The following is a 25,000-nucleotide window of genomic DNA, read 5'->3' on the forward strand; positions in this document are numbered from 1 at the left end:
TACGGCTACTGGAAAAACACAGGTGCAAATAACTGGTTTTTTTAGTACGTTTTTTTTCAAGTGCTGTTTACCTCTCCAACTCCTTCCGGGTGATGGCCTTCAACGCTGAGCTGTCTGAAGGGTTCGGGACACCCGCCTTCCGCAGTTCCGACTTCTTGGCCTCCTGTCGGTTAACAGATGTCTATATTAAAAATACACACACTAAACAGAAAAAAACAGCTTGAAAAATTCAGTTCATCTACAAAAGTTTGACTACTCTTGTAATGTGACACAGGAACGAAGGAAAACATTTCACATACCTTTAAGTTGTCCAAGTCCGACTTGTCCCACTCAAATATGGCGCTGGACAGGCGGGCCATAAACACGCCATACAGTGGGTGGCTCTCTGAGGTGCAGCCAAGGGCCAGTCGCCTCATAAAATGCCATATGTCGAGGCGGATTTCTAGATGCTCCCAATCAGAGAACAGAAGCTGAAACATGCAAGGCAGTAAATACATGCTAAATGCTCTCTGACAAATATATATTTTTTTTGAACAGAAATATGCATGGGTTACAATGTTGGTTAATTTTTATATTTATTTATTTATTTATTTATTTATTTATTTCATGCCCTCATTTAAATTAAAAGTACCTTGTACTTGGAAGGTCCGCTGTGGGAGCAACACTCTCGGTCCGTGTAGAGGCACCGAGGGGGGTCCTGGTTGGCCGTCTTATACCTGGACACCAGTCCCTCGGCCATGGGCTTGAGGCTGTCCATTCCCTCTGATGTGGTGAGGACAGACATCAACACCTCGCCCCTCTCATTACCCACATTTGTCGCCCACTGCGCACTTCTACACGCTTCTCCCTGTAGTTTTTTACACACCTGTAAAGCAGAAGAGTGTAAAAATATCAACCCTAACAGAAAAATGCACCTAAAACATTTCTAAAAGAAATAAATAGGAGAAAAACTTCATAAATTATAAATAATTATTAATAACAATCATTAATACTGGTATTGATGGGTAATTACATTTTGGCATATTGTTATAACTGTACCGGTATATGAAATACACAAACAATTTCATAAAAATGAGGTTAAACTATAAAAATTATTGAAATTGAAACAGTCAAGTAATTATAACGACCTTCTTCGTTGAGTCTATCTTCAACACGTTTCCAAACGTGGAGGTGATCAGCGCCTTCAGCGTGTCGAACCGGTTGAAGACGTCCCTGACATAGCATGCCAGGAACCACTTTGGGTTGGGTGGAGGCTTGAACTCCGGAACATCCTCACAGCTCGGGACATCCAGGTTCATCTTCATGCAGAACTGTCGGTGTCGGGCACAGTCCGAAAGGTAAACTAGCTGCTGACGCAAATAGTTTTCGCTGTGCAGCTCATGCAGGTTGTTGCGCATGGCTGTGGGGCTGTTACCAGGAGTCCGCGCTCTGAGTAACGATACGACGGCTCTGTCACAGGCGTATTTGTGCGTCAGCAGCACAGGGAAGCGGGACTTCTGTGCGTCCGTAAGCTGGTCCATCAGCCTACTGTCATGTGCCAGATACTGCTTTAAACACAGTTTGCAGTACAGGTACTCAACTGCAAGGAAGTAAAAACTGTCTGTGTTCAAAACGTGCCTGACGCGACGATAGAGGCCTTTGGAGCGCAGCAAACAATCTGGCTTCCCCTTACAGTCCGGACAACTGAAGCTTATCCCAAGCATCCGGCGTGGCATCCACAGAAACAGACTGTGCAGGAAGTATGACCGCACGTCCGGGGTGCCAGATTCCACAGCCAAGGAGGGCGGGTGCCACCAGAACTGCAGACTGTCCTTAAGCCTGCCCTTGGAGTGGAACAACGCACGGCCTATCCACAGTCTATCGCCCTCCGACATGCCTATCTCCCAGCCCGCCGGCAGCCGGGATAGGTACTCGGCCTTGCTATCATATACGGACGACAAGCTTGGTGTGGGGCCTGCATCCGTCTGCATCTTGTCTGGTGCTGTTATTTGTAGGGACTCGCACCCGTCATCGCTTTTGGGTGGTGGGCTGCTCACTGTGCTGGTCGCGGTGCTGGTAGGCCTACCTGTTGAGGGGCCCGGAAGCTTCTCAGCTCCGCTTCCACCACGAGGTCTGCTCTACAAAATATAAAGATAAATAATATCAAAAAAAATATAAAGATAAATAATATCAAAATATCAAAAAAAAAAAAGTGGCGTTTAAATACTGATAATATCATAACATAAATATAACATATATCATAACATAAATATAAATATCGTTTATATACCTTTGGTTCGTGGAAATTGCAGTTACACTGAATGGGATTTCCAAACAGGTCCTTTCCCGAGGTGGCGTGTCTCGGACAGTTCTCTATTCGGAACAGAACCTTAGACCATCTACTGCCACTAGGTGGTCTTTGGCCCCGTCCGAATTCAAAATGTCCTCCCGCATATTGCCGAAGCCTGACGTGCCACTCTGTGGTTGTGAGTCCCTTCTTCGGCATCTTCACCAGGATGGAACTGTACGCAATAAAAAAAAACAAAAAAACACCTTATAACAGTGTAGTCGTTAAGGCCTTTAAGAGTATTTAGCATACAAACTGCATTTGTACGACAAAATATGGACTGCAGATAAACAAAAATGGGGGTTAATCCCTGATTTCGTGCTGAAATAAACTAGAAAAAAAAACCTTAAAACCACAACATGGGCTTTGTAACAATAAGTTTACAATGATGCGAACCGAAGTAAATATACCCTTTAAGACATCACAGAGATTAACAAACATCGACAGGCATGCATAAATTAACATAAATGGCATAATCTCCCACTAATCGACGGGTATACGGCAAAAACTTAAGCAAAATTACAACTCGCACCGAGGTAAATGGTGAATAACATGCAACAACAACAACGCGGAGAAAATCGGATCTAATCGACAGAAAATGTGTATCACTGACCTGAGCACACAGTCATCGACGAGAGTACATGTCGGTTCTTTGAGGGATTATTATTTTTTTTTTTTTTTTTTTTTTTTGTATACCTTGTCGATCGCCCTTAAAATCCCACTAACGCGAGATATCGGTCGAAATCGAAAAGAGACTGCGTTTGCAAATGTAACACCCAAGGAGGCCGCCATCTTGCTGGTGTACAGAGCCTCGCTTTCGTTGCCCAGTTCGAATCAACAAAAGTCATTTAAAAACTGAATTTACAAGCTTTATTTTTTCTAAAAAGCGTTTTCGACTTAAATTATGATAAGCTTTTAGAAAATCCTAAGAAGGGTCATAAGAAATGGTCGATAGCGCAGATCTGGAAAGCACTCTTCCAAATTGTTTCACTCCAGCTCCAAATTGTTCCAATTTGTTCCACCTGTTCCAATTTTCCAAAACGTTCCATTTTACGGGGGACTATAGCGGGCGGAAAGCGCAAGGACGACACGCAAATTCGTGAAGCGTTCCATATTTTACCTATTTTTTTAACTTTATAAACGTTAACCTTACCGATTAACCAGAGATTAACCACACAATAATCCAAACAGGCAATCCACAGAGTGGCCACAATTTCTTGTCATCCTTTGCAAAAAAAATTTCATTTCCTTGTGTGAAGTCCAAATTCGTTTCCCTTTCCCCTTTTTTTCAGATTGAGTGAACGTAACCATTGTTGGGTGATCCAAGCAATTACACCATTGGACAACGGATTGTTGTCAGTGTCCGAGTTCACGAACGTCCACAAACAGTGAAAACGAGAGGGGGAACACTCGGTAGAGTGCAAAACCTCCGCCACCAATACTGCTGGGTCACTTAAGTGAACCCGATATCTTATTCATTGTAGGTCAAAACGGATCAGACTCGACTGAACCACGATTGAATAAACTAAACTAGATCGACGTGCATGTAGAAATGCCAAAAAAAATATCGAAATTATTTTGAAAAAATTACCCCTGTGCGGGAGTGACGGTCATCTCTGCGAGAAAATATATAGCCCCCTGGAGGTAGGGCAATTTTTGCAAACTTTGAAGTCACGTGATGCGAAAACGAAAGCGAATATCGAAAATCCGGCCCGACAAAATTTAGATATTGTCCCATAGATTTATATGCCGCAATCAAATTCAAGATCGCTTGAGAAATGTAGGAGGAGATAGATTTTGAAAGTCGTCATTTTCGCATTAAAATCGTCATTTTCACATTTTTTGCAAACTTTGAAGTCACGTGACACGAAAACGAAAGCGAATATCGAAAATCCGGCCCGAAATTTTTTAGATATTGTCCCATAGATTCATATGCCACAATCAAATTCAAGATTTCTTGAGAAATGTAGGAGATAGATTTTGAAAATCGTCATTTTCGCCAACTTTGAAGTCACATGACACGAAAACGAAAGTGAATATCGAAAATCCGGCACGATCAAAATTTAGATATTGTCCCATAGATTCATATGCCACAATCAAATTCAAGATCGCTTGAGAAATGTGGGAGGAGATAGATTTTGAAAATCGTCATTTTCACAACTTCAAAGGCCTCGTGACCTTGACCTTGACCTTCGGTGACCTTGAAAGCCATACCATCGTGTACGTCTCATCGACCTCTATCAGGATCACTAATGACCAGATCTCCCGCTTCAACTTCATTGTGAACGGACGGACGGATGGACGGACGGACGGACGGACGGACGGATCGTCACCTCTCCTCTCAACACCAATATTATTAGGTCATGCTCGAAGAGATGACCTAAAAAAGGTGCAAAATTAGTTTTTTTTCTCTAACAAATTTTTTTTTTGGGTTGGAAATCACTTTAGAGATGTGGAAACGCAAAAAAAAAAATTCAAATACTTTTCAAATAAAATCGAAATTATTTTTTTAAAAAGGTGCAAAATTTCTGGGTTTTTTTCTCTAACAACTTTCTTTTTTGGGTTGGAAATCACTTAGAACATGTATAAATGCAAAAACAAAAATTCAAATATTTTTTCAAAATGGCCGCCATAGCGGCCATATTGGACTTTGGACCAAGTCCAAAATTTAATGGCATGATCCTTGGACCATACCTAATCCCCCCACCAAGTTTCGTCGAAATCCGTCCAGGAGTTTTTCCGTAATACTGTTTACAAACAAACAAACAAACAGGGGTGAAAACAGTAACCTCCGTCCATCTTCGATGGCGGAGGTTAACAATGGAAGAGTCCTCTTCGACTCTGGAAAATCCTCAATATCTCTTTGCTGATGACTCCATCCTCTGCCGTACCATCGGTCATCCCTCAGACCGACAAGCAGCAGCTTCTTCACTCACTGCTGATCTGGATAAAATCACAAACTGGTCCAACACGTGGTACATGTCTTTCAATCCGGACAAATCTCACACTATCACTCTGTCTCTCCGAAAGGACCGTTTAGACCCCCCCCCCATCCACTTTCTCGATAATCCCCCAGAAGAAGTCCTTTCTTTCAAGCTTCTGGGTCTCACTATCTGCCATGACCTTTCCTGGGAAAGCCACATTTCAAACCTCGCCTCCAAAGCCAGTCGCCGACTGGGAATCCTCCGTCGTGCAAAGTCTTTCCTCGGCCCACCTGAGCTCCTGACCACTTACAAAGCTTTTGTCTGCAGCCTGATGGAGTACTGCTCTCCTCTCTGTGCTGGTGCTCCTGCCTCTCACCTTTCTCGGCTTCATGCTGTGGAAACCAAAACATTTCGGATCATTGGCATCTCCCGTGATGAGGCTGAGTCTTTGGGCCTCTCACCCTCTCACCGCAGACAGTTCGGTGGTCTTTCTGTCTTCTACCGTCTCCTCTCCAACCTCGCCCCCCCTGCTGTGTCTGCGATTTGTCCCCACCATATTTTCGCAGAGCAATCAAGGTCCGCCAACAACTCCCTTCTGGTAAAACTTTCTTAAAACTACCAAAACCACGAATCACTGCTCACCTTCACTGTTTCATTCCTCTTTTTCCTGCCTTTGGAACAAACTCCCTCACTCTGTTCAATTCCATTCTTCCCTCCAGGCCTTCAAAACAGCTGTTCACCACCAGCTCTTATCGGCACCCATGCAAATCCTCGATCTTTTCTACCCCCGTTAATCCACCCTAAACCCACCTCCTTCAAATTCCCTGCTTTCCTTCCTGAAAGTCGCTGTAATGTCCATCTTGTATTCCCCATGTCACCATCACTGTTAGAGAGGGGTAGCAGTCCCATCCCTCTCCCTTCCACAGATCTCCTGAAGTCTCTGTTCCCCACTGTTTTGTTCTTCCCACTCCCACCCCTCTTGTCTCATGCCCCCCCTCCCCCTTGCTGTGTGTTGTGTGTTAGCTCTCATATGAGCCTCGACAAAGTATACAAAAAAAGAAGAAATAAAAAGAGGTGCACATCGACTTCCAGCAACAATTCCGCTAAGAACCTCCTGATAAAAGACACTTCTGTGTTGGGAGAATATACTCTTTGCAACAGGCAACATAAAAGATATGTCAAGAACTGGAAAGCCATCAACTAGAGGTCAGCAGTGCGAATTGGTCAAATAATCTGTTGTCGGATCACCAAAGAAATCGACCTGTAAACGATCAGCGGAGATTGAAATACCGCATTCGGCAATGCAAAAGCACATGGAGGTTGACCGAAAATTTCACCCACGTCACCCAATGTTCGTTCAAGAGTTATCAACAATGATAACTCCTCTTCCCTCTAGTTAATATGACAAAAGGCAATGTCACAATTTTTATAAGGGGTGACAAGACATTGTGGCCACCCTGTACTTTAATGTTCGCTCCATGGGGCCTTAAGTGGAGACCTTAAGCCCACTTTGACAAAGCTGTCTCATGTAACCATATATTTTCACATGAAATTTAACCAAAAGTTAATACTGTATTGTAATTTGATTTCAGATTATGTCAACGATATCTGCACCTGTTGCTGAGTTTGTGTTTGCCCACCCCGCCCATTGTTGAAGGGAGGGCTGCACGGGGGTTCCGAAGTAAAGCATCAGCTGTGCGGCGCTTACACGTACCACGGTATAGTTGGGGAGTATACAGTTGTGAACAAGTTATAGGTAACGTCAGAAGCGAATGTAAGAATAATTCTACGTTCGCTTCTAGGCTTTGCCTATTCCATATTAGATAAACACAATTCCCCAATCCAGTCGTCGTTTACGAGAGCGAAGGAACGGCCTGTGTGGTTGTTTGAAAGTATTTTTTTTGGAGTTTGCACGTATGGCCAGGGATGGATTTTCCAATCGGCAACATAGGCCATTGGCCTAGGGCCCACCAGTAACTGGGGGCCCACCGGGGACTTGTGGGTTCTCTAATCCCCAAGGAGTAGGCTCGTAGGCCCTATAGTAAAATTAATAAAATAAAATAAGGTGACGAAAAATATAACAGTACATTTTTAAATGCCTGTTTCCCACCATCTATCTATCTATCTGTAGATTATATACATTATGTGTTGTATTTAGTGGACTTCATTGTTATATTAAGTGTGTTTTTGTGTTCTTATTTTGTGATATTGGTATATCTTATACGAGACTTGAACTAATTTATTATTACTTTATGCTTACATGTTATTCTTGGAATCTTGGGGATTCTCATGAGATAGATTAATTATGTCGTCCCAGAAGAAATATATGAGTGGCTCACAAAAGAGAAAGTTAAAAGAAACCAAAACAGCACAACTCCAATCACTTCCAAACCTGACAACCTTATTAAAACCAAAACCAAAAACCAAAAGAAGATTCAGAGCCTAGTCCCGGTGACGGTAAACTCCCAGGTGATGACCACGACGAAGCAAGGTCAGCTGAGTCACAGTCACAGATATCGAGTGAATCAGCAATGGAAGTAGAAGTACCACCTGTGATTGAAGCTTCATCCGATTCATCTCAGTTGACCGATAAAGAAACATTTTGTGGAACAAGATGTTAGTGCTGATTTGTGTGTGTCGAGTGATCCAGCTGACCGGCAGATAATAAATGATGATAAATTCATTGAATATTTAGTAAATCATCCTCTTGATCAAAACTGTGAACAAGGTGACTTCTCAAAATCCGCAAGAAGTGAGGGTGAGGGTGAAAAGGAAAGAGTTCGATATGTGCCTGTAATATCCTTGTTTACACGTAAAATGGCAAATGATGAAAAAGTTAATAAAAGGGAATGGCTTGTGTATTCTCCAAAAACTGGCGATGTATTTTGTGTTCCATGCAAGCCGTTCGGCAAGCAAGTCTCATTGTTTACAAGTAGGTTTAGTGACTGGAAAAACTGCCGGCGTAGAGTTGCTGAACATGAAAGTAGTAAAGAGCATAGTAGTAAAGTAGTAAAGAGTAGTAGTAAAGAAGTAAAGTAGTAGTAAAGAAAGTAGTAAAGTAGTAAAGAAAGTAGTAAAGTAGTAAAGTAAAGTAGTAAAGTAGTAAAGAAAGTAGTAAAGTAACATAAAAACTCAGTTACTGCTTGGGGTGTGAGGGCAGTTGCACCAAGTCGAATTGATTCCACTTTGGCTTTGCAAGTAGAAGTAGAGAGAAAATATCGGAGAGAAGTTTCTGTTGCGCATAGTTGAAACACTAAAATTTTTGACGTCAAGAGGTCTTCCTCTCAGAGGTAGTGATGAAAGAATTGGCTCCAGCAACAATGGTGATTAATTTGGAGTACCAGAACTCTTAGAAAAATTTGACCCTCTTTTTGCACAGCATCTGGGTAAGTACGGTGCTGTAGGACGTGGAAAGACTTCATATCTCTCAAAAACGATTTCTGATGACATCATCAATCTGATGGCTGAAGAAATTCACTCAGTTATCATAAGTGAAATGAAACAAGCCAAATATTACTCAGTTAGTGTTGATTCCACACCGGATGTTAGTCATACTGACCAACTTACATTCATAGTTCGTGATGTAAAACCTGACGGTAAACCTGTTGAGCGATTTCTGAAGTTCATAGACATACATGACCATGGTGGAAGAGAGCATAGCCTCAACTGTTGTACAATTGATCGAAGATGTTGGTCTTGATTTGCGTGACATGAGAGGCCAGAGTTATGACAATGCTGCCACTATGTCTGGCATTTAAACTGGTCTCCAAGCCAGAATAAAGGCGATGAATCCCCTGGCATATTATGTCCCTTGTGCAGGTCACTCCTTGAACCTTGTAGGAACATCAGCTGCCAGCAGTTGCCTTACGACTGTTTCATATTTCAGTTTTTTTACAAGCCTTATATAACTTCTTCTCAGCCTTCACATATAGATGGGATTACTTGAGAGCCGCACTACCAGCTGCAGGGATTGTACTGAAATCCCTATCAGATACTCGCTGGAGTGCAAGGGCTGATGCTGTTAAAGTAGTGTTTTTACATTACCATGAGATAAAGTCAGCACTGGAGAACATATGTTCTTACAGCAGACAAACTGGGGCTACAAAGCTTGAAGGTGAAGGTCTCAGAAAACAAATGGAATCATTTGAAACAGCACTTCTTACTGTCATATGGTATAAGATTTTGACAAGGTTTAATGCAACCAGCTTATCACTTCAGAAAGTTGAGACTGACCTTCTGTCAGTTGTGAACCTGTATGAGAGTTTGATCTCCTTCATCTCTGAAATGAGACAGCGTCAGTTTGATGAAATAGAAGATCAGGCTCGGACTTTTGCTGAGCCTATGTACATAGATACAACAAAAAGAAAAAGATTAGTACTTTCTTTTAAAATTTTTGTCAAATACTAAGATGATTAAAACTTAAAACACTGTGTTTATATGACGATATATATATATATATATATATATATATATATATATATATATATATATATATATATATATATATATATATATATATATATATATATATAATTAGTCTTACACATGATGAATTGTACTTTGATTTCCATTTTGTGTCATGGGACATGGTAAAAGATGGCTAGACTAGTGAAACTTTCATAAATGCATGATTTGCAAATTTGTATCGAGCATATAATCTAAAAACAGCTTCTTTTTTTCAATGGCGGTTCAGCTGTATCTGATTCTGCATCGAGACTGTCATCAGCATTTATTTTCTGCGCTTCAGAGAATACAGCTGTAAAGTAATTTTGTTCCTTTGCTTTGGTTACTTCTCTTGTTCTGTGCTTTTTATGCGCTTTTTTCTGCCTTTGTGGAAAGCCAGGTGAGAACAGCAGGCCGTGGATCCCACAAGTCAATTGCAGGCATATTGTAATGGACGTATCTATCTCTAATTCCAGCAATCTGTGTGTGTGTGTGTGTCCAGCAATGTCTGTATGTGTGTGTGTGTGTGTCTGTGTCTGTGACCGCTGTTTCTCGACAACCACTGGTCTGATCTCATTGAAACTTGCCAGCTATAATGCTGGGGACCTGAGGATATGCCTTTTCAAGGTTTGATATTAATCGGACAAGTGCTTCCCAAGTTATGGCCATTTATTTACCAACTAATGACATGGCACGTTGCTGCGAAGCCGGTGCACGGCCGGCCGATGATGACGTCACGAGCCGTGCCGGTTATATGGCAGCGAATGTCATGGCAAGCAAAGACAGGGAGGTAAACTTGATTTTAATTTGGATTTTAATAATTCCAGCAATGTGTGTGTGTCCGCTGCTTCTCGACAACCACTGGTCTGATCTAATTGAAACTTGCCACGTATATTGCTGGGGACCTGAGGATGTGCCTTTTCAAGGTTTGACATTAATCGGACAAGTGCTTCCCAAGTTATGGCCATTTATTTACCAAACCAATGACAAGACACGTTGCTGCGGCCATTTATTTACCAAACCAATGACAAGACACGTTGCTGCGGCCATTTATTTACCAACCAATGACATGACACGTTGCTGCGGCCATTTATTTACCAAACCAATGACAAGACACGTTGCTGCGGCCATTTATTTACCAACCAACGACATGACACGTTGCTGCGGCCATTTATTTACCAAACCAATGACAAGACACGTTGCTGCGGCCATTTATTTACCAAACCAATGACAAGACACGTTGCTGCGGCCATTTATTTACCAAACCAATGACATGACACGTTGCTGCGGCCATTTATTTACCAAACCAATGACATGACACGTTGCTGCGGCCATTTATTTACCAAACCAATGACATGACACGTTGCTGCGGCCATTTATTTACCAAACCAATGACAAGACACGTTGCTGCGGCCATTTATTTACCAACCAATGACATGACACGTTGCTGCGGCCATTTATTTACCAAACCAATGACATGACACGTTGCTGCGGCCATTTATTTACCAAACCAATGACATGACACGTTGCTGCGGCCATTTATTTACCAAACCAATGACAAGACACGTTGCTGCGGCCATTTATTTACCAACCAATGACATGACACGTTGCTGCGGCCATTTATTTACCAAACCAATGACATGACACGTTGCTGCTGCCATTTATTTACCAAACCAATGACAAGACACGTTGCTGCGGCCATTTATTTACCAAACCAATGACAAGACACGTTGCTGCGGCCATTTATTTACCAAACCAATGACAAGACACGTTGCTGCGGCCATTTATTTACCAAACCAATGACATGACACGTTGCTGCGGCCATTTATTTACCAACCAATGACATGACACGTTGCTGCGGCCATTTATTTACCAAACCAATGACAAGACACGTTGCTGCGGCCATTTATTTACCAACCAATGACAAGACACGTTGCTGCGGCCATTTATTTACCAACCAATGACAAGACACGTTGCTGCGGCCATTTATTTACCAACCAATGACATGACACGTTGCTGCGTAGGCCGGTGCGCGGCCGGCCGACGATTACGTTACGGGCCGTGCCGGTTACATGGCATCGAATGTCATTGCAAGCAAAGACAGGGAGGTAAACTTGATTTTAATTAACTGTATGTGTGGAAGTGTGGTTGGCGCGAGAACACGAGAGCGAAGGAACGGCCTGTGTGGTTGTCGTTTCTGGCTTGCGGTTTGAAAGTTTTTTTTTTTTTGCACGTACGGCCACACACGTACGGGCACGTGAGAGTGAACGAACGGCCTGTGTGGTTGTTGTTTCTGGCACGCGGTGTGTTTTTTTTTTTTTGCACGTGCGGGCGCGCACCTACGGGCATCTATAATTCCAGCAATCTCTGTGTGTCTGTGTCTGTGTCTGTGACCGCTGTTTCTCGACAACCACTGGTCCGATGTAATTGAAACTTGCAAGGTATATTGCTGGGGCACTGTGGATGTGCCTTTTCAAGGTTTGATATTAATCGGACAAGTGGTTCCCAAGTTATGGCCATTTATTTAACAAACCAATGACAGGAGACGGTGCTATGACATCACAATCGACGTCACAATTATTCTTCTTCATTTGATATGACATCACAATTGACGCTGGAGATCTGAGTTTGTGCCTTTTCAAGGTTTGAAAAGTTTTATTTTTTTTTTGCACGTACGGCCACGCACGTACGGGCACGCACTAGTAAATAATAATTCTGTGTCTCTAATGACATTCTTGAGCAGTCTATGCTTTTCAGTGCATTGCTGGAGCTGATAAGTCTCTCCACATCTGCTGAATGTGGCTTTGCTGCTAAAATTCTGGCCAAACTATCGTAGTGCCCACCCTCAGCTAAAAGCTGGCTGATTATTTTTGACAGGGTTAGGTTAGAGAATTGCCCCGACTCCGTGAAATCGTTGAACTCCATGCCCAAAGCCATAAGATCTAACTCTGGACACATAAGTTTGTGGACTGCCTCTAGATTTGCATCCTTTTGAAATTTGAGACAAGGAGCCAAAGTTTCCAAACACTCATTGTCAGTGCTAAGCCATTGAGTTAAAAATGATTTTAGTGCTTCTGTGACCTCAGCCTTGATTGCCGATAAATTGCGTCTGTCTGCAACAAAAAGATGATGACCTCTTCTCCGCCTTGGTTCATCACGAGTTAGCTTAATTCCTTTCAGCAAAAAGAAGGATCTCTCATCACTTTCGACTAGCTGTGTGACTGTGCTTGAAGACGAGACACCCAACCCCCTAAAAGAGGTGTCTTCTGGAGGTGCTGCTAATACTTGTCTTCACAAGTGTCTCCTCTCGTTGAATGTTGAGCAGTGTGACATTCTCAGATTGTATTTTCTTCTGAAATCTTGAAAACACTGCCAGCACACATCAGCTATAAATGCAAGCAATTCTAGGTTTGTTTTGTTTGTCAGGAGAGTTTCAAATCCTTCGGCTTGTTTGTCGTGAGACTGTTGCATATAAAGTACTAAAGCATGCCATGATTCCAGAACAGAATTCACCAGGGAAAATGTGGACTCATTCCAACGAACTTCAAATACTTTTGGAAGGGACCGACATGCTGGATCATTTGTACTGGCTAATTCTTTCAGTTGTCGAGCCTCAGACCAGAAGTGTGAAAAAAGCTTGACAATCCACTTAGTTTCTGCAGCAAGTGGCTTTAACTTCGGATACTACATCCATGACTGACTTCCAAGCTGACTGAGTGCGATGAACAGCACCACCAGATTTTCAGTTTTGGGATTTCAGTCAATGGAATCAAATCATGCACACAGACCTTTTCTTTCTCCACTATTAACACTGGCACCATCAGTTACTATTGATGACATATTTTGAAAAATATATTCTGTAGTGGGTTCACCAACTTCTTGTGAACTTTGTCAAAGGATACGTCTCGGAGGAGATAATAAAAACTTAGCTCCATTATAGTCCAGGTAAAGCCCTGTCTCCTTCAGTTGCCCCTCATAGCTGAATATCGCTCGGCCCAGAATCAATCCAGTAACCCTGCGTTGAACCCTCTCTGTGGCAGCTTCTGCATGTCCTTCCTGAGTTGTGGTGACCAAAACTGCACACAACATTCCAGATGTGGTCCTCACTAAATTCCTCCACAATGTTCACACCACCTCTTCTGATTTATAATTGATCCCCCTCTGAATAAAACCGCAGTTTTACCGATGGCCGCCTTGTCCGACCTCAGCTCCTGACTACACACAAAGCTTTTGTCGGCAGACTGATGGCGTACTGCACTCCCCTCTGGGCTGGTGCTCCTGCCTCTCACCTTTCTCAACTTCACGCTGTGGAAACCAATGCATTTAGTATCATTGGTATCTCCCACGGTGAGGCTGACTCTTTGGGTCTCTCACTCCCTCTCATCGCAGGCAGGTCGGTGGACTTTCTGTCTTCTGCCATCGCTTCCCTGGTCTCACCCCCTCCCCCCACTGCTCTGTCTGTGACATGTCCCCACCATATTTCTGCACCATATTTTCCAACCCTAGCTCCGCCCAACTGAGTGATTTCCAACCCTAGCTCCGCCGAACTGTGTGATTTCCAACCCTTGCTCCGCCCAACTGTGTGATTTCCAACCCGAGCTCCACCCAACTGGGTGATTTCAAAACCCAGCTCTGCCCACTGGGTGATTTCCAACTCGAGCTCCGCCTAACTGGGTGATTTCCAAACCTAGCTCCGCCCACTGGGTGATTTCCATCCCTAGCTCCACCCAACTGGGTGATTTCCAACCCTAGCTCCACCCAATTGGGTGATTTCCAACCCTAGCTCCACCCCATCGGGTGATTTCCAACCCCAGCTCCGCCCAACTGTGTGATTTCCAACCCTAGCTACGCCCAACTGTGTGATTTCCAACCCTTGCTCCACCCAACTGTGTGATTTCCAACCCGAGCTCCACCCAACTGGGTGATTTCCAAACCCAGCTCCGCCCACTAGGTGATTTCCAACCCTAGCTCCACCCAATTGGGTGATTTCCAACCCCAGCTCCACCCCACCGGGTGATTTCCAACCTTTACTCCGCCAAAACATGGTGATTTCCAAACCCAGCTCCGCCCACTGGGTGATTTCCAACCCGAGCTTCACCCAACTGTGTGATTTCCAACCCTAGCTCCACCCTACTGGGTGATTTCCAACCCCAGCTCCGCCCAACTGTGTGATTTCCAACCCGAGCTCCGCCCAACTGTGTGATTTCCAACCCTTGCTCCACCCAATTGGGTGATTTCCAACCCGAGCTCCACCCAACTGGTTGATTTCCAAACCCAGCTCCGCCCACTGGGTGATTTCCAACCCGAGCTCCACCCAACTGTGTGATTTCCAACCCTTGCTCTGCCCAACTGGGTGATTTCCAACCCTAGCTCCACCCAATTGGGTGACTTCCAACCCGAGCTCCGCCATACTGGGTGATTTCCAGCCCAAGCTCCGCCCTACTGAGTGATTTCCAACCCGAGCTCCGCCATACTGGGTGATTTCCAACCCGAGCTCCGGCCAACTGGGTGATTTCCAACCTGAGCTCCGCCCAACTGGGTGATTTCCAACCTGAGCTCCACCCAACTGGGCGATTTCCAACCCAAGCTCCACCCAACTGGGCGATTTCCAACCCCAGCTCCACCCAACTGGGTGATTTCCAACCCGAGCTCTGCAGAACTGGGTGATTTCCAACCATAGCTCCACCCAACTGTGTGATATCCAACCCCAGCTCCGTCCAACTTGGTGCTTTCCAACCCCAGCTCCGCCTAACCAGGTGATTTCCAACACTAGCTCCGCCCAACTGGGTGATTTCCAACCTTAGCTCTGCCCAACTGGATGATTTCCAATACAAGCTCCACAAAACTGGGTGCTTTATAACCCCAGCTCCGCCCAACTGGGTGATTTCCATCCTGAGCTCCACCCAACTGGGTGATTTCCAACCCCAGTGCCACCCAACTGGGTAATTTCCAACCCCAGTGCCACCCAACTGGGAGATTTCCAACCAAAGCTCCACCCAACTGGGTGATTTCCAACCTAAGCTCCACACAACTGGGTGATTTCCAACCCTAGCTCCACCCAACTGGGTGATTTCCAACCTCAGCTCCTCACAACTGGGTGATTTCCAACCCGAGCTCCGCCAAACTGGGTGATTTCCAACCACGGCTCCACCCAACTGGGTGATTTCCAACCCGAGCTCCGCCCAACTGGGTGATTTCCAACCACGGCTCCACCCAACTGGGTGATTTCCAACCTCAGCTCCTCACAACTGGGTGATTTCCAACCCGAGCTCCGCCAAACTGGGTGATTTCCAACCTTAGCTCTGCCCAACTGGATGATTTCCAATACAAGCTCCACAAAACTGGGTGCTTTATAACCCCAGCTCCGCCCAACTGGGTGATTTCCATCCTGAGCTCCACCCAACTGGGTGATTTCCAACCCCAGTGCCACCCAACTGGGTAATTTCCAACCCCAGTGCCACCCAACTGGGAGATTTCCAACCAAAGCTCCACCCAACTGGGTGATTTTCAAACCAGGCTCTGCCCAACTGGGTGATTTCCAACCTCAGCTCCACCCAACTGGGTGATTTCCAACCTAAGCTCCACACAACTGGGTGATTTCCAACCCTAGGTCCACCCAACTGGGTGATTTCCAACCTCAGCTCCTCACAACTGGGTGATTTCCAACCCGAGCTCCGCCAAACTGGGTGATTTCCAACCACGGCTCCACCCAACTGGGTGATTTCCAACCCGAGCTCCGCCCAACTGGGTGATTTCCAACCACGGCTCCACCCAACTGGGTGATTTCCAACCCTAGCTCCGCCCAACTGGGTGATTTCCAATCCTAGCTCGCCCAACTGGGTGATTTCCAACCCAAGCTCTGCCCAACCGGGTGATTTCCAACCCGAGCTCCGCCCAACCGGGTGATTTCCAACCCTAGCTCCGCCCAACCGGGTGATTTCCAACACTAGCTCTGCCAACCTGGGTGATTTCCAACCTCAGCTCTGCCCAACTGGGTGATTTCCAACCCTAGCTCGCCCAACTGGGTGATTTCCAACCCAAGCTCTGCCCAACCGGGTGATTTCCAACCCGAGCTCCGCCCAACCGGGTGATTTCCAACCCTAGCTCCGCCCAACCGGGTGATTTCCAACACTAGCTCTGCCAACCTGGGTGATTTCCAACCTTAGCTCTGCCCAACTGGATGATTTCCAACCCTAGCTCCACACAACTGGGTGATTTCCAAACCTCGCTCCGCCCAACTGGATGATTTCCAACCTCAGCTCCGCTCAACTGGGTGATTTCCAAACATAGCTCCGCCCAACTGGATGATTTCCAACCCAAGCTCCACACAACTGGGTGATTTCCAACCCGAGCACCACACAACTGGGTGATTTCCGCCCCCCTCGTACGGCCCAACTGGGTGATTTCCAACCATAACTCCACCCAACTGGGTGATTTCTAACCAGAGCTCCACCCAACTGGGTGATTTCCAACCGCAGCACCACCCAACTGGGTGATTTCCAACCCCAGCTCCACCCCACTGAGTGATTTCCAATCCTAGCTCCGCCCCACCGGGTGATTTGCAACCCTGGCCAGGTGAGCCTTGTTCAAAAGAGTTTCCTGGGATTTCACGTCTCCGAAGACAGATACACAAATAAAGAGATTAATTGTAGGAAAGAGAAAATCCGAACAAGAAACCAAGTCTTCAAACTTCATCTTCTGGGTCTGAGACATCCAGCGGGAAGAGAATAAAAATCTTCAGTTGTCGAGGCGGTTCTTCATCTCAACGACGAGGCAATCAGGTCACTTGGTGAACGGTTTCAGGTGGTAACGGAACTGCACCTCCCCTCTGAGCTGGCTCCCCTGCCTCACATCTTGCTCAACTTGAAGCCACAGAAACCAAGCAAGGTCTTTAAGGTTATTGGAATCTCCCGTGCGAAAGCTGAGTCTCTCATGAAGCATGAAAAAGCAGGTGATCAAAAAAATCAACATTGGGAACCCAGTTCCATACCTGTCCCCTTGTTTACACCTGATGCTTGTTCATCTCTGTGTTCCTCAAGAGATGATACAAATCCAGACCTGAAGGGGTCCTGAGGATTGAAGCCAGAAGGACCTTCCACTTCTGAATCAAAGGGCCAGAGAACCATTTGTCCATCTGCAAGAACGAACGATTAAATGTGAACCGGGGGAAAAAAAGCACACATAAAACACACACACATAAACACACATAAACACACACACACACACACACACACACACACACACACACACACACACACACACACACACACACATAAAATACCCACAAAATACACACACACATAAACACACACACACACACACACACACACACACACACACACACACACACATAAAATACCCACAAAATACACACACACATAAACACACACACACACACACACACACACACACATAAACACACACACACACACACACACACACACACACACACACACACACACACACACACACACTCGTGGCCAAAAATAATGTCACCGTTGCACTTTTTTTCAAATAACTTATAATTTTCTCAAAAATAAGTGTAAATTAACAAAAGTCTTTTGTTTCAACAATTCTACATTTCACTGTTAATATTCCAGAACCTTTGTTTTTGATTCAGAACTTAATAAATCCTTTTTAATCAGAAAATACGATGAAATGCCATTGATAAAATAATTAAGACCTTCGACTTACTATTTGGTCTCACGGCCTTTGGACAGAATACCTGCAGTGAAGCACTTCCTGTAGCCATGAATGAGATTCCTCCTCCTCTCTCCTGGCAGGATGTCCCACTCCTCTTGTACAAACTGCTCCAGTTTTCCCAGATTTGAAGGGGACCTTCTCCCAACTGCTGTTTTCAGATCTCCCCACAGGTGTCCAATGGGATTGAGATCTGGACTCATTGCTGCCCACTTCAGAACAGTCCGGTGTTTTATCTTGAACCATTCCTGGTGGTTTTTGAAGTGTGTTTGGGGGTCAATGCTCAACCCAGTGTCAGAAAGCTTACAGAGACACAGCTTTTCTAAAATTGGGTAGAACATTGTTCTCCAAAATTCCTCCTTGGTAATCCCCTGATGTCGTGATGCCACGCACACACTCAAGGTACCCAGTACCACAGGCAGCACAGCAACCCCAAAACATCACTGAACCTCCTCCATGTTTAACTGTAGGGAAGGTGTTCTTTTCTTTGAAGGATTCATTTTGTTTTCTGTAAACATAGAGATGTTGTTCTTTACCGAAAAGCTCTAATTGGGTCTCATCTGTCCACAGGACATTCTCCCAGAAGTAATTTGGTTTGTTCAGGTGTGTTTTGGTGAACTCCAGTCGGGGCTTTCTTCTGTCTCTCTCTCTCTCAGCATTGGGGTCCTCCTGGGTCTACTTCCGTAGAACCCCCTTTCATTGAGTTGGCGACGGATGGTGCGAGTTGAAACTGTCGTACCTTGTGTCTGAACGTCAGCTTGGTTCTGTTTTACAGTTGTAACCTTGTAACCTTGAGGTTGTCCGTGCTTGGATACAATCTTGTGTCTGACCTCCTCCGACAATTCTCTGGTTTTCTTTCTTTTCTCCGTGCTCATTGCGGAACACACAGTGACACAAAACAGCAGAATGACTCCTTTTATCTCCTCAAACTGGTTGAATGAGTGATTTTTATATTGCAGACACCTGCACCTCACCACAGGTGAGTTCAATTCCAAAGGAAACGAGAATCACCTGCTTCAAATCTTATGATTTCTCACAACTTCTGAAAGGTGTCACAAAGACAAGTTAAAATCGATTGAACAACTTGATCAACAAGTAGTTTTTTTTTAAACTGGATGATACCAACAGGAAAAATGTAATCAAAATGTTACAAACAAATAGATATTAAAAATATGAATATTATAAATAACAAGAGAGGTAATTGATTTCCAATCCACGTCCCCGATACCGATGTGATACTTTCAAATCCAAAAAGGGGAAAACTGAAAAATTGATTTGTGTGAACTGTGAAAAAAAAAAGTGTATACATTTTCACATCCAGAGTCATGTGGACCCAGTGTGATATAGATGAGTTTTGTGGACCGTCGACGCTTCGTCCAGGAGGAGATAACAAACACTTATCTCCATTATAGTCCAGGTGAAGCCCTGTCTCCTTCAGCTGCCCCTCAGAGCTGACAAGCTGAGTCTCCCTTGGACCAGAATCAATCCAGCAACCCTGGGCTGAACCCTCTCTGTGGCAGCTTCTGCATGTCCTTCCTGAGTTGTGGTGACCAAAACTGCACACAACATTCCACATGTGGTCCTCACTAAATTCCTCCACGATGTTCATACCACCTCTTCTGATTTATAATTGATCCCCCTTCGAATAAAACCGCAGTTTTACCGATTGCTGCCTTGTCCTCTCCGTTTCCTTTTACCAACATCCAAAATAAAACATGAGGTCCCACCGAGATTTGAACTCAGATCGCTGGATTCAAAGTCCAGAGTGCTAACCATTACACCATGGGACCTTGTGTGTATGTTATCAGGTGGAAAACCAAATCCTACTTTGGAATCATCAGAAGCAATCTGAACAAGCAACGAGTAAAGATGGAGTGATCAGGAGGGACATGAATAGGATTCGGGTTTCAGCTTCCACTCTCAAACCCATCCAGGTACAGCCAGGTGAGCCTTGTTCAAAAAGGTTTCCTGAGAATTCACTTCTCCGAAGAGAGATGTACAAATAAAGAGAGAAATTGAAAGTGAAATGGAGATAAAAGAAGGGAAAATGAACAAAAAGAAAGAAGAACCAAGAATCAGGACAAACAAAGAGAAATCTCCCTCCACATATCACGAGCTCTCGACACGGTCTGGCATCCCGCACTGCTCAACAATCTCTCTTCCTACGGTATCCAACGTGATCTCCACTCATGGCTCGCAGACTTCCTGTCCTGTCACAGTCAATGTTTGACCCTCAATGGAGAAACGCCCTCTTCCCATCCAGGCTGGAGTTCCTCAATCCAGTGTTCTGGGTCCTGTTCTTTTTCTGGTTTTCATCAATGATCTCTCCGACTCTGGAAAATCCTCATCATCTTTTTGCTGATGACTCCACCCTCTGCCGTACCACCTGTCATCCCTCTGATCAGAAGGAAGCAGGTTTGCAAACCTGGATAAAATCACAAACTGGTCCAACACATGGAACATGTCTTTCAGTCATGACAAATCTAACACCCTCACACCTCCACCCCCCAACCGCCATCTAATTTCTCAACAATCCTCTGGAAGGAGTCATTTCATTCAAGATTCTGGGTCTCACCGTCGTGACCTTTCCGGAGAAAGCCACATTTCCAACCTGGCCTCCAAAGCCAGTCGCCGACTGAGCATGCTCCAACGTGCAAAGTCCTTCCTTGGCCGACCTCAGCTGCTGACCACATACAAAGCTTTTGTCCACAGCCTGATGGAGTGCTGCACTCCTCTCTGGGCTGGTGCTCCTGCCTCTCACCTCTCTCGACTTCACGCTGTGGAAACCAAGGCATTTAGCATCATTCTGATCTCCCACGGTGAGGCTGAGTCTTTGGGTCTCTCACTCTCTCTCACCGCAGGCAGGTCGGTGGACTTTCTGTCTTCTACCATGTCTTCCCTGGACTCACTCACGTACAAGAAACCAAGTCTTCAAACTTCATCTTCTGGGACTGAGACATCTCGTTGGAAGAGAATAAAAATCTTCAGTTGTTGAGGCGCTGTTCTTCATCTCAAGGACGAGGCAATCAGGTCACTTGGTGAACGGTTTCAGGTGGTAATGGAACTGCACCTCCCCTCTGAGCTGGCTACCCTGCCTCACATCTTGCTCACCTTGAAGCCGTATAAACCAAGGTCTTTAAGGTTATTGGAATCACCCCCACTGAACCTGAGTCTATCACTTCCCCATCACAGACAGGTCGGTGGTCTTTATCTCTCTTGTACCACCTCCTTTCTGGTGTTGCACACTCTGCTCTTCCCGTGCTTTGTCCTCCCCAGGTTTCTGCAGGGCTCACACAGTCCATCATCAACCCCCTTCTGGTGAACCTATCAAAATCCAGGATCACTCCTCACTTCCACCCATTTGTTCCTCTTATTTTCCCACCGGTGGAATCAACTTCCACATCCTCTTCAATCTCACCCTTCCCTTCAGGTCTTCGAGAAAGCTGTTCGCCACCATTTCAGATCATCCCCGATCCCAAACCATGATCTTTTCTCCCCTCGCTAACCTCACCCAAATCCCATATTCCAATTTTCCCTCCATGGAATTTCCTTCGGCATCCATCTTGTCCACCCAAAGCATCTTCTGTGTCCAACTTGTCCATCCCATGCATGTTTTGCGTCCTGTTTTTGTCTGTCATGTCCTGATCCGTTCAGTGCACCAGCTCTTCTTCGATGGACCGAATGAGGAATGCTCAAGCAACAAATATGGAATGATTTATCATTTGGCAGAAAGATATTCTTCCTTGTGGGGGATTTCCGTCAAATCCTTGCAGTTTTCACCAAAGATGGCGGCCAAATATTTCCAGGGCCTGTCTCACCAGGTCTCCATTGTGGAGACACAGCGAACAACTCCACCGATGGAGCAACATGCGCGTCGTCAACCTCCTGAACGATGACGTTGACAACATCCGCCAGAGACTACAGGAGTATGCTAAGTCGCTGCTGCAGCAGGAGAGGGTCTCTTTCCCATTGTCGTCGCTATCCCCTGCTCTGATGTCATTCACTTGCCTCTCGAACATTGCGACAACTCAAGAGGAAGCACTTCTCACGCACATCTACACTGGGCTGGAGGAACCGGCAAATATTTCAAACCTCACATGTTGTCTCCTTGAGTGAACATGTTAACCTCCTCAATGCTGAACAGGCAGCCATGTTGAACACAATCACAGAATAGTGGCAGTCGAGAAGGGCACCTCATCTTCCTGGATTCACCTGGTAGCACCAGCAGGACTCTCCTCCTCAAGATATAATTTTCCTCAATACTCCACATCTCTACCTCCATGCCAAGAAGGGTCCACACGTGCAATCCTCACCAACAAAAACACTGATGTTGATGGCCTCAACAAACTCATCATGAATTGTCTGATGGGTGATTTGTTCGTCCTGATAAGTGATGACTCCGTTCGTCCGAGAAGGCCAGCGTTCTCCATGACAACAAGTAAAAGTCAGGTCCAGAGTCTCAGGTGTTGTGGTATTCTGTTTAAAAGTAGTGCATTTACACACGGCCAGCTCTTCCTCGTTGTATGACAAGTTGGAGATCCTCAAGGTCTTCAGGTCTTTGCGGATCAATCCGAGTTCCATCCAGCAAAAAAAACCTCTCGAGATGTTGTCTCAGATCAGCATCCTCCAACTCTCTGCATGATGCGCAACTCTGTTGATCATGAAGTTATCATCGAATAAATCCATTCTTCTCCAAACAAAACAACACTGTTCCATTTCAATGAGTTGAGTATTTTTGGAAGAACGACCTGGGTTCGAAATTGGGAGGAGGGCTCGAGATATGAGGAATCGGAGAGCACGCAGAGATGAGGAGACCAAAGAGTTTGATTCCTGGTATGTACCGCGGTCTCATCCGGACCCCAGACAGTTTGATCAAATGAATGAATGACAGGTTGGGGGGGGGGGTTATATATTTTATTTATAAATATACAACAAAAGTTATATATTTTAATAATGACACAAAGATTGTAATTTCCGTTCGTGAAATGACGGGTCCTGAATGCTGCGAAAGTATAAATGTGAGGCAGTAGGTACCCAGTTACATACCTGTCTCCTTGTTTACACCTGATGCTTGTTCGTCTCTGTCAACCTCAAGATGGGAAAAAAAATCTCCAAGGGGGACCTGAGGATTTGGAACAACATGGCCCGGCATTTCTGAACCAAAGGGCCGGAGTTGCTTTCGCTGACTTGCAAGAGAGAAGGAAATGGAAACTTATCACTCGCAAAACACACTCACACACATACACACACACACACACACACACACACACACATACACATACACACACACACACACACACACACACACACATACACACACACACACTCACACACAAACACACACACACACACACAATCATAAAGTTAAAATCGATTGAATAACTTGATCAATAAGTTTTGTTTTTTAAACTCGGCGACATCAACAGGAAAAATGTCATTGAAATGTGACAAACAAATAGATATTAAAAATGTGAATACTGTAAATAACAAGAGAGGTAATTGCTTTCCAATCCACGTCCCCGATACCGATTTGATACTTTCAAGTCCAAAAAGGGCAAAACTGTGAAAATTTGATGAAAGGGTGTGGGAGAAAATTCTGGAAAACCACAAGTGGGACGGACGGACGGACCAGATGGAGAGAAAACCCATCGTCCCCTCCAGTGAAACCGGCAAGCAACGGGAAGGGGATGAATGAAGAAGAAATGTGACTCATGAAAAAGCAGATGAGAAAAAAAACAGAACAACCATAAGGTATCCGCAGTTACATACCTGTCCCCTTGTTTACACCTGACCATTGTTCGTCTCTGTGTTCCTCACGAGATGATCCAGACCCAGAACTGAAGGGATCCTTCGGGATTGACATTTCACAATCAAAGGGCCGGAGTGGCTTTTGTCCACCTGCAAGAGTGAAGGATGAAAGGTGAACTTTCTCAGGTACACACATATACGTGTGCACTGTGCATCCGCACACACATCGGGGGGTAGTGGAGGATAAATGAGATTTCCGAGGCAGCCATTCAAATGAATGGGGGGAAAAGGAAAAACTTTCTGACTTAAGCCCCAAAAGCCCAAAATCGGAGACTGATTTCCTCCCCCTCCCATCCAAGCAAATGTAAAATTGAGACTTCCTGATTAAAGCACTTCTTTCCTTTCATATTTTCATTCCACTCAAAGAGTGAACCAATGAATATTTGTCCATGTTCTACTTTGTGGAATAAATAAATTTTTCTATGACATTCACTTTATCTCTTCAAGCACGAAAGAAAGTTCTGTCTGGGTGAGTTTTGTAAAATGGGGGAAGTGTTTTCAGAACACGGTCGTGCCGCGCTCCCGGACTCGATGTTTTGGGCACCTGAGAATGCGGAGAAGTTTCTGGCAACCCTCGATTCTGATTGTGACGCCGGACCGGGCGGCATCGCGTCACTGCATTGTATTTAAACAAGGCGCAAAAACTGATCCCCTTAACTACAGACTCGCTCTTCCATGAGCCTCGACTTCGTACACAAAAAAAATGGAAGAAAATCGATTGATCCAAGAACGAACGAGCAGGGTTCCGTGTTCACGCAAAACTTGTCGACGAAGGGAAATACAATGACCGTTGCATGGA

The 25,000-nt window shown here is 44.9% G+C and overlaps 1 protein-coding gene and 1 non-coding gene across 2 annotated transcripts in view; both read right to left on the reverse strand.

Moving 5' to 3' along the window:
* LOC147007790 (uncharacterized) overlaps positions 1 to 25,000 on the reverse strand; it is a 29,694-nt gene that overhangs the window by 3,581 nt on the left and 1,113 nt on the right. Inside the window, exons 2-9 of the mRNA XM_085866378.1 lie at positions 24,163 to 24,291; positions 17,684 to 17,827; positions 9,484 to 9,589; positions 2,270 to 2,501; positions 1,128 to 2,117; positions 632 to 865; positions 300 to 470; positions 72 to 163 (exon numbers count right to left, since the gene is read on the reverse strand). Coding sequence (XP_085722504.1) covers positions 72 to 163; positions 300 to 470; positions 632 to 865; positions 1,128 to 2,117; positions 2,270 to 2,501; positions 9,484 to 9,527 — 1,763 coding nt within the window. The 5' untranslated portion in view covers positions 9,528 to 9,589; positions 17,684 to 17,827; positions 24,163 to 24,291. The remainder of the gene's footprint in view (positions 1 to 71; positions 164 to 299; positions 471 to 631; positions 866 to 1,127; positions 2,118 to 2,269; positions 2,502 to 9,483; positions 9,590 to 17,683; positions 17,828 to 24,162; positions 24,292 to 25,000) is intronic.
* On the reverse strand, positions 20,112 to 20,183 carry TRNAQ-UUG (transfer RNA glutamine (anticodon UUG)). Its single transcript has one exon. It is a non-coding gene; the product is annotated as a tRNA-Gln (tRNA).

Source organism: Eptatretus burgeri, chromosome 25 (genome assembly GCF_056783735.1).
Source record: "Eptatretus burgeri isolate ZD-2024b chromosome 25, Ebu_testis_v1, whole genome shotgun sequence".
In the NCBI taxonomy this organism is placed as follows: domain Eukaryota; kingdom Metazoa; phylum Chordata; class Myxini; order Myxiniformes; family Myxinidae; genus Eptatretus; species Eptatretus burgeri.